This window comes from Merops nubicus, unplaced genomic scaffold (genome assembly GCF_000691845.1).
Source record: "Merops nubicus isolate BGI_N331 unplaced genomic scaffold, ASM69184v1 scaffold11643, whole genome shotgun sequence".
Classification (NCBI taxonomy): domain Eukaryota; kingdom Metazoa; phylum Chordata; class Aves; order Coraciiformes; family Meropidae; genus Merops; species Merops nubicus.
Genome location: NW_008598278.1, coordinates 1 through 10531, shown reverse-complemented (window position 1 = coordinate 10531; position 10531 = coordinate 1). Strand labels below are relative to the sequence as shown.

The 10531-nt window shown below is 40.9% G+C and overlaps 1 protein-coding gene across 1 annotated transcript; it reads right to left on the bottom strand.

The window, feature by feature from the left end:
• Positions 1-410: 410 nt before the first annotated feature.
• Positions 411-10299, bottom strand: HELQ (helicase, POLQ-like; the record flags this gene model as incomplete). Its single annotated transcript, XM_008937000.1, has 12 exons — positions 411-497; positions 1840-1974; positions 4060-4173; positions 4762-4935; positions 5208-5306; positions 6145-6302; positions 7008-7224; positions 7951-8055; positions 8334-8475; positions 8818-9057; positions 9922-10067; positions 10217-10299. Coding segments are annotated over 12 exons (1700 nt in total), but the record flags the coding sequence as incomplete, so codon positions are not given.
• Positions 10300-10531: the final 232 nt, after the last annotated feature.

Below are 10531 nucleotides of genomic sequence, written 5' to 3'. Positions count from 1 at the left end.
TGAAATAATTTTCTCAGGGGGAGTGGCCAGAGGCTGTTTGATATTTGCAGCTTTGAACAAGGCTTACACTAGGCATTGTTTACAATCTCCTACACAACTCTGGGACAGCTTCTACAAACTGCAATCTCTCCTCTTCCATTAGCTACACCTAGAGCATGGAGATTCCTCCAAGTGGGGATTCTGGAGTAGCACATGTCCCAAGGGGAGTATCCAACCTCGAGGTTCACAACCAAAATCTACAAGTGAAGTCAACTTTCCAAGAAACATTCTAAATTCAGAATTCACACGAAATCAAGGGTATACAAAAGACATTAAATATTTATTACATGCACAGCAGCTTTACACAGGAAAGTTAAAAAATTTAAAATATCCCAATTTTTGGAATCATGATTTTCCTTTGTGGCAGTTGGTCAGGAGATCCCTGGGATGTCTGCAGGCACTTTTAAGAGTTCTTCAACCTCTTCTTGTAAAGCCTCAGCTTTTTCACTCAGCAGCATCTACAATAAGAAATAAAATGAATACAAGCATTGGCTATAACAGTTAGACAAGTTAAAACACCACTTTTTTTCCCCAAACTTGTATCTGGTATGTAAAACCTCTTGCTGCTCAGAGGACTCCAGGAACCTTTGACTCAAAGGACTAACTTTTTTTAGCAGTACTACTGATGGAAGGCTGGGAGGAGGCTCTGCCATCACAGAATATACAAAGCTTAACACAAGATAAACACTTTTGTCTAGGACTTAAGAGTGTTTTTAACCTTAGATATTTACTTTCCATGTGGTAATAAACATTTGCAAGCTGTGCCTGCCAAGCTGCCAGTTTTTTGCTTTATACAAAATTTCCTGCTCCAGCATTTTCACCTCAGGCATACAGGACCCCCAGTGTTATCCCCTCCCTGAGCCACTGCCCTGAACGGTTTGTGGCTGGCATTTGGGGTGTTCAGCCCCCCAGCAGCAGGTGCCATGACACACAAGCACTCTTCCAACTGCCCAGCCAAAGAAAACTCCAGCAGTTTGACACAAGAGCATGGGAGTAAGCTAGACTGCAGGTCTGGCACTGATGTAGATGAGGAATCTGCATACATCCCTTTCTTTTGGCTCACACAGCAGGAAAGCAGTAAGGAGCCTACAATATTAAACAGCCATGAACATTTTTTAAGCACATAAACCCCCCAAATTAGTACTTTTACTCCAAGAAGATATACAAACCAAGACTTTTTTTGATATATCAGTTTTACACATTCATTTATTCTAGGCATTGCCTTACTTTACTGCAAGGTTGTTACTGTAGCAGAATCACACATGAAGCCAATGCCATTGCAACAGCAGACTGGAGATTGAGGATGCAAAATACTACCAGCCAATAAACAAACCTCCTGTATTGGTTTGGGCACAACTCAATGTTTGTTACAGATCCTTTCCCTTGGGTTATTTATGTGCCTAAGCACCAAGTATGCCTTAGAAGCAGATAAAGTGAAGGTCCTTCTCATGATGCATATTCCAAATGGAAAACAACTAGAGAGGAAAGAGGAGAATAAGAGTCTCCTGGTTTTGGGTGGGGTAGAGTCAATTTTCTTCACTGTAGCTGGTACTGGGCTATGTTTTGGATTTGTGCTGCAAACAGCACTGATAATTCAGGGATGTTTTTGTTCATGCTGACCATCCTAGATACTGACAAAACAGTTCAATATATTCTTAGTGCAGATCAGGACTTGGATCACAAACCCACTAATGCCTTCACTGAAAGTGAAGGATTCAGCTCACCAATGTCATGCAAACATCCACTTCTGACATACTGAAGTGCTGAGGCTGTTTTTTAAAAACTCTGTTTCCAGCTTACCTTTGCAGATGAAACAATTTGCTTGGCCTGACGTCGTGACAAGTGCTCAATTGTCCTGACCAGAGTTTCTGGGTCTGCATTAGCCAAATGGGCCAAGGTTTTGTACCCTGCATTGTAAAGCTGCTTTGCTCGTGCCTGCAAGTCCAAAATGGGGTTAGGGTTTAGAACAGGCAGCAAGGATGAGCATGAAGTGCCAACCTCTGCACCAAGCCCAAGCCCATCACTCCAGTTACCTTTATGTTTCTAAGAACAGGAATACTTGCTGAGAATCTTGACTCCCCAAACACAGAGCTTTGCCACCACGATCTGCCTCCCTGCACAAATCTTACCCAGCCCTCAGGAACCCATCTGTCATTATTTTCTCTGAGCCTGAAGGATACTGACTGACATCCTCTTGCTATGCCTTCTGCATTCCCTGTCACACAGGAATGACTCTCTCTCATTCTTTGGGGTTGTTTCAGTGAAAGGAGGACTGATTTTATCAGTTTTTTTTTCACAGAACAGAGCTCTCCCAAAATTCTGGAAAAGACTGTACTTTCCTGTTTCAAGCTTATAAGTAATTTTTCCTTCAGTATCACAGTACCTTTTTTATTTCCCTAGTTTTGTGCTGTGAACTCACACACAGAGGAAAGAGTCTCTGGAATTTGGCTATCACCAGCTTTACAGGGCATGTGTTATGTGCCTCCCCTGCTCTGATCCTGTTGCTGTGTGAGGTGGCCCAGCAGCACTGGCTGAACAGAGGCTCTCTGAGCAAACATTTCCTTAGCAAAACAAATAGTACTAGAGCTTTACAAAGTTTAATTTAAAGTGCATTTCTGCACTAGCAGTGGAGCAATTTAGCATAGCCAAGGCTTCAGTATCCTGAGTTATGCAACAACACCCATGTGATGAACTAGTGTCACACCTCCAAGCATCTGGTCAATTATCTTTTGCCTTTTTTCCCACCCCCTTGTCTCTTTTAGAGACAACAAGGAATAGAATAATATTTATTTGATGGCATGTGTAAGCTTTAGCATCCAAGAGGTAACAGCTCCCATTATATTAACTTCCTCCATGGTAACTGAGTGCCATGTATGTTCACTGATGTGAAGCAGGTATCATTAATTTCACCAGATATAAGCACTAATTGCCAGCAAATAGTTTTTGTGCTCTATCTGCTGTAGCAGGAGTGTGACCAATGACACAGAACCCTTCCCTGCCAAAGAACAGATACCATGAAAAGGTTTTTAGATTGCTCTTTGAAAGCTGTGAAAGTGTATGTGCAGAAAATCTTCTCTTTCACTACAGTAAGCTTAAGATTGATTTTATAATTTCCTTCACAGACATCTAAGCAAATCCCATCTGTCCATGATGACAACCTACCTGCTACAAACATCAGCACATTGGTGGTGTAGTTTTAACTCCAGTGCAGAAGTTCCTTACCTACAGCAATAGTTTTGAAGCTATCTTTAAAGCAACTTCAGCAGAATTATGTTGCCCAGGGTGTTTTTGCCCTTACACAGAAATACTCCCATAGGGAATGACTCATGAAAAAAGGACAACTTACCTTGTGCATCCAATTCAGAAAATTTGATATACATAAAAACCATCAGGCTCTAAGTCTTCATCATTGTTTACCTTCTCAGAATAAACCCCTACTGCCACTAAATTCAGTGTTTTGCTGACAAACTGACTCTACAATAGGCTGGACAGGCAAATCTGATCATTTTGCAGAGATCCAATGATTACTGACAATCTTGCACTGAAGCCAAGGAAGATTTTCTACTTCCATAAGAGCCTTTGATTCAGAGACCAGTTAAGTTTCTTATTAAAATACATGCAGCACTGCAAGGGATTGTAAAAGTTCCCTGTAAGACTGCACATATTTCTGTGAGGAGCCTCCAGCATAACTGAATTCTTACTCCTCTTTACTCCCATGACCTGGAGAGCCCTTACCACAAAAGAAACCTGGACCCTCTTTTCCAACAGGACACACAGCTAAATTCCTGTCCAAATACAGTACTGTCATGGTTGCTGTGGTAGCAGCCAGAAGAAAAACATTTGCTCCAGCTCACACTTCCTCAGCAGACCACGTCTTCCCCAGCCTCCCAGACCAGTGTGGGATATCTGCACTGTGCCAAATGCTCAGGAAAAAGCTAGCTTGGTCTTCCAGACATCCTGGAAACATTCAGCACACAAGTTTACATTGAAAAAGTCTGACACAGAGCCAGGTTTACTGACCTCTAGAACCCCTGCTACTTCCATCAGAGGGATGAGCTCTGCCTTAACACAGTAGGTCAACTTCTTGGTGAGTTCTGTCAGCAAGGCTTTATAAACCCAGAATTCTTCCAGTTCCTGCAGAGGTAAAGATCACTAAAAATCAGATCCTAATTTTTGTATTTGGGGGTATGTCTGATAATTGCTCTGCTACAACAAACACCTATTTGGCTTTTAGACAGGGGAAGAACTATTATTTCTAGCTACCCTTTCAGCTAGTTGCAGAGCTGTACTCAGCACTCTGCAGCTGAACATCCCAGATGTGGGGCAGTTCTGAAGGATAAGTGATGCACTACTTCAAGAGGAAAAACAACAGGAGAGCAAGCCATGTCAGCTGTTTTCCTGAGAGGCCATTCCACAACCAGATGGGCTTATTGCCAAGAGAAAGGGAAAACTGTCATTCCACCAGAGCACTGACACTGACCAACCCTGCACAGTTTGTGCATTTTCACATTCCCAGTGTATAAAGCTTCCTTTTACTAAAGGAGACATGAAGCATGCTTTCCTGGACAGCAAAACTGATCTTGCACAGGAAAGGTGGAAAATGGAGTCTTGCACAGGAAAGGTGCAATGTAACACCTCTGTTCAGTTCTAACTTAAGAGCAGAACTCCAGATTTTGCAGAACCAATCCCAAATAACTTCCTGGAATCCACTGAACACAGTACCTCACAGAAACGCAGGACACAGGAGGCAAAGGAGGCAGCAGAATTCAGGAGGTTCTGCACATGTCCTCGGGACATATTGAACTTCTCTGACACACTCCATACATTGGTCTCTTTCAGCAGAGCATAGAGGACAAAGGACAGGTACAGCCTGTTCACCACAGCACTGTCCACCTTCTAGGAATAAAGGAAGTTAGAATTCAGAGCCAGCATCACACTCAAAATACTCCATGAGTGCTACAAGGAATTTTCATCTCCACTCCTTCACATCTCTAAACCATGTCAGTATTATACCCAAAGACATTAAACAACATCAAGAAAATCAGCCAGTGTGGTTAAAAACCTTAATAAGTAGAACAGTAACAATCAACACCAGCAGAAAAATAGAAATTTGTGAATTATGAGATGACTTAAACTGTTATCTCAAGAATAAGAAATCTCCAGCCTACCTTTCTGATGGCTTGACCAGAAGCCTTTTTTGTAATAAAGCTTTCAGGGACCCCCACAATATCCATGACTTTTTGCTCTGCTGCACTTAGCTGGTTGAACTAAAATAAGATTTTATAAAGAGTTTTCAGACACTTAATTCTCTTAATATGATAGAAAACACCATTCTGTTACTCAAGGTGAGTGTTTTTCAATACCTCTCTATAGTACTGAGTCACTAGACAGTAAGATCAGCAGCTTCTTTGAAAGTATCTGTAATTGTCTGTCTCTGAATGCCACACTTGAAGAAAATTAGATAGATTTTAGTGCTGCCCCTGGCATACAACACTGCACAGAGAAGGGAGTGGTTGAATTGTGAGTGGATCTTGCAGTGTGCAAGCCTGTGCTGCTAAGGATGGCTGTAGGGAGGTATTGGTCAGAGTGCAGTAGCTGCAATCAGAGCTGGAGTTCATATTAGACTCAAATGAAGATTAAGACTTAACATTCTCTAGTGGATTTTGCTTCCTAAACTACAGATTGAATGAGCAAGCACCAAATGGTAAACATGGCTCTTGATTAATTTAATAGTGGCTTTCTTGCAAGGCTACAATGATGTGGTTCCTCTGACTGATCTATAGGGAAGTCTTTGAGACTAACCAGGCTCTGGTGATGGCAGGGCCAGCATTAGAGTCAGGACTGAGTACTGCAACTCAAGAGATGTGTTTCACATCACTGCTTCCCCCAAACAGGGTCAAATATTATAGATACAAAAGAGAACTCAGCTTTTTATGCAATACAGGAAAGCACTTCTGCCCTGTGACTGGAAATAAAATAGTGTATCTTAACTCTTCCTCAAATCATTACCCCACTGTCTACATTTCCTATGTGTGAAAACTTACTTAAAATTTAATAAGCAGGATTACTCTATGCCCCAATGCATGTTTGTTAGTAAATTCTCACCTGCCTCAAGTATATCATCCAGTCTGGGCTACAGGTAGACACCATATCATATGGAGTTGTCAGATACAGCAGATGAAGATTGCTCTCAAGAACCAGCCCTTCCAAACCTTTCTTCAGTTCTCTGTAAAGAAGATTGCAGTATGCCAAGTCTATTGACCCTATAATAAGCACACAATATATTGCAATTTGAAACAGGAAAAGTTAAGTGTAATATTTTTAACATCAAGGAAATACTAGGGCTCTGTCTTCCACAAAAACTTGCCATGCCATCTGAAGAGATCTAGCTGGGACCTGAACCTTCATCATCTATGTCTGTGGTTTTGGAGTGTTTGTGAATGGGCTTTAATGGAAATCCTAGAACCATCCTGAAGGAATCTCAGAAATCCATCCAATTCCAGTCATCTTCCAGACTCCATATGGTTCTGCTATGAGCAGAAAACAGAACTTTCTGATCTGCTCTCTTCTTTATTACACTTGCTCTGTGCCATATACCTCCTCCCTCCCTTAAGCTTCCTCTAGGTCAGAAAATCCCCCTGCACACAACACCTGGTCATAGCAATGAATGATAAAGCAAGTCCACAAGTGATTTACAGCCACTAAATCAGGCCTTTAAGTCATTTTTTTGGGGTGCAGTTGTGGTTTTACTCCTGTTGTGCCCAATGTTACTGCACTGCATGGCCAGCAGTCTGTCATGCACCACTTGTTCATTCCCAGTTCCAGTCCAGCACAGCCAGCCAGCCATCAGAACTGTCTTTACAACTTGTCTCTCATTGCAGTTTCAGGATGAAGATGGGAACACATATCAAACTGAGATAAAGCTGAGATGAAAAGGTTTCTTGAAATAATTACAATAAGAGCCTTACCTTTGTATGTAGCTTTACCCAAGGGTGTGATTGTTAGTGTACACTTGGAATTGTGGTTCTTCTCAGATGTTCTTTTCAGCAGTCCTTTCTCTATCAGGTTTTCCAGCCCATCAGCAATTGTCTCTGAGAGGCTCCTCTCTTTGGGCAGCAGCTGCTGCTGAACACCCAGCAACGTACTGCACATGAACTCGGTGACTTCCTCACAGCTCACTGCTACCTGTGTCAGATTTGCAGGTCATCAGCATTGTTAAAGTGTCACTTCACAGAACACATTTCATAAGCTATGTGAAAAAACCACTGACTAGAGAAGCAGTTTGGCATCTTGTTAACATGTGTTTCTACAGAAACACAGTACCAAGTACAACACGAGAGCATGATGGAGCTGATGGGACTGCTCTCCACCTGGCTGTTATTCTGCCCACTGCATCTTGTTAACATGTGTTTCTACAGAAACACAGTACCAAGTACAACACGAGAGCATGATGGAGCTGATGGGACTGCTCTCCACCTGGTCTGTTATTCTACCCACTGCATCATGTTAATTTGATTCCAAATACAAACAGAAACTGGAAACAAGTATGAGAAGCTGAAATATTAATACTGTAACATATCATCAGGTAGCTGTACTTTTGACTTGTACACAGGAAATTATCAGGTTACACCACTGAGTTAAAGAAGACTCATCAACTCTTTGCCACCTGATCAGAGGCTGCTCTGAACTTGTCTGCTAGTCTGTTTTTAAAAGTCTGTTTTTTTTGTATAGAAACAAGACAGCACTGAGTTAAAGAAGACTCATCAACTCTTTGCCACCTGATCAGAGGCTGCTCTGAACTTGTCTGCTAGTCTGTTTTTAAAAGTCTGCTTTTTTTCTAGAATCAACAGGTGAGAGCTTCTTTGCATTCCCAAGCACTGAAGTTACTCACAGAGAAGAGTTAACTGATACCTTCAGTCCAACCAAAGATAACAGGAGGCTCTCCATTCCCTTAGTCAGCTCCACCAGAAGATTGCTGTAACAGTTCTCCAAGGGACTGCTAACTAAATCCTGAACCTAAAAACACCAAGAAATACATCAGTTCAGTGAAAATACTCATGCATTAGTTTTATACTTAAAAAAATACTGATCTGCATGATTCAGCTTATAAAGAAAAGTGTAGCCATCTAAAGTTTACAGTTCACATCTGAAAACAAACCATATAAAGGTAGTTTATAGGTGCTACAGGAGTCAAATACTTGCAAGAGAACAAAAATCAACCCAAAGCAGCTCAGCTCCTATTTACCTCAGCTTAATCCAACAATTTAAATTACCAACAGCTTCATAAAAGTTACCAAGTGTTTGTCTTTTTCTTGCACTATGAGGATACTTTCTCCAGCAGTGTCAATGCCAGCTCGACCAGCTCTACCAATCATTTGTTTATACTGGTTCTTCTTCAGGAAGTCATTAGCAACATAAGGAGCTCTGAGAATAACCCTGTAAAGAAATCTTTAGTAAGTTATGCTTCACATTAAAATTACTGAAGCAGCAATACAATTTGACAAAGGCATTCTTTATAAATGTCTCTTGCTTAGTAGCTCATAAAAATCAAATCCACCTATTTGAAGAGATGTGTAAATCCAGCAGGAGAACATTGAGCAACTCCAGGTTTACTGAATAAGCCATTTTTCAGGACCTGTGGGACACATCTTTACATCTACTCAGAGCTTAAGAATCTCAGAGTGTGCTAGTAAAAGCAGAAACATACTTAAACTGCACCAGTGTTTTTAACTTAAAGCAAAAAAATCAAAGCAAGACTGAAATGTTTCAGTTATTGACCTTCTTGCTGGCAGGTTGACTCCAGCAGCTAAAGTAGCTGTACAAGCAAGCAGACAGAGGACACCTGCAGAGTATGCTTCCTCTATGCTCCTCCTCTCATCATTTGTGAGGCCACTGTGGTGGTAGGCAACCCCAAAAGGGACTGTCTGCTTCAGGACAGGGCAGATGCTCCCACTTCCAATACTCCTCAGGTTCCTGATGAGCTCTTGTTTCTCTTTCTCCCTGTGAGCTCTAAATTCTCTTGGAGAAATAAAAACATTTCTTGAGACTGTGATCAATCATTAACTGCTAAAATAATCAGAAGCCATTCTTCTTGCCTATTTCTGTTCTTTTCCCACTGCTCTAACATCTAGGTTGGAGACATTGTTTCCAGTAACTTTAAAACAGCAATACCCAGGAGACTGATTGAGTCTCAACAGAACTCCTCTTGTTGGTAAGCCAAGGTACAGAAGGCACCAAACACTGACTGGGTGTGGGTATGGAGTGCTCTGAAAGAAAAACAGGGCCAGTGGCAGCTCAGTGGAGACTACAGCTACATCAAAATAGTCTCATTTTTTAATGGCTGGATTTTTGTTTAATATCATTTCTTCCTACTTAAAACACAACTTGGCTAGACCATTATGTGCCAATCAAACCACATTGAAGTGATATCAAATTTTAAGTCTTTATTAACAAAGCCTAGTATAGATTTTACAACTTAAATTCACAAAGTAGGTGTGGAGCAAAGATACCAAATCACCTGGTAACACACAGCTGAATACTGAGCTATAGGGAAAATGCTTCTCTAGGCTTGCAGAGACACATGTCAAAGAGACACAAGGTTAGATTAATTGGCTTTTCCTTTTCTATTATTTGTCTTCTAATAACTATTTTTCCAACTGTTTTGTTTCAAAAAAAAATATTAATTTTTGTTTGTAAAACTTGTTTCCAAAGCCTGGAGCAGTTTTCTCTCTCATTTATGCAGCCAGGATCTTTACATGGTTCCACACTCAGAGTATTTTACTTTTCATCACCAAGGAAAGTCACTTGTAAACTAGTGAAGATGAACCCTAAGTTCTGACCAATTACTCCATACATAATTAAAAAATCATGAAAGAAACTTACTTCTTGAGGTACTTGCACACCATAGAAGCCACATTTTCACAGTTCTTTTTAGTGGGACAAAAGATTAGGCAGGAATATTTAGGAATCACTTCAGTAACCAGTGCAATAATGTGGTCAGGATCAGCTTTCTCCAGATCACTAGAATACTACCAAAAACACAGACTGATAAGCTCAGGAATTAAGTCAAACTAAGTATTCAAGACTTGTTCTTAAGCCTTCACTAGAATGCTCCCATTTTCTTTAACAAGACATAACTGCAGGAAGTTGGAGAATAAGCTTCTCTCCCAGTCCTCACTTGAAAGTTTATTAACACTTCTAGTTTGGACTGAGGGATACATGAACCAAATGTTTGGCTTTTCCCCTTTAATTCCTCAGTTTCTGTTAGTCACACCACAGTGATGTTATTTCTGCTACTGGCAGTTCATCATAAACACACGTTTTTCTTTTGAATGGTTGAAATTAATCCCTACAAGGCAGCAATAAAGCCAACAAAACCTCTCAAAAAATGCCTTCCTTCAGTGTCAGCTAAGAATAATCAACTGTTGAGATAATCTACCCAAAACCATAAAGCATCCATCTGGAATACTCAAGCCCATTGCTCTCCACACAC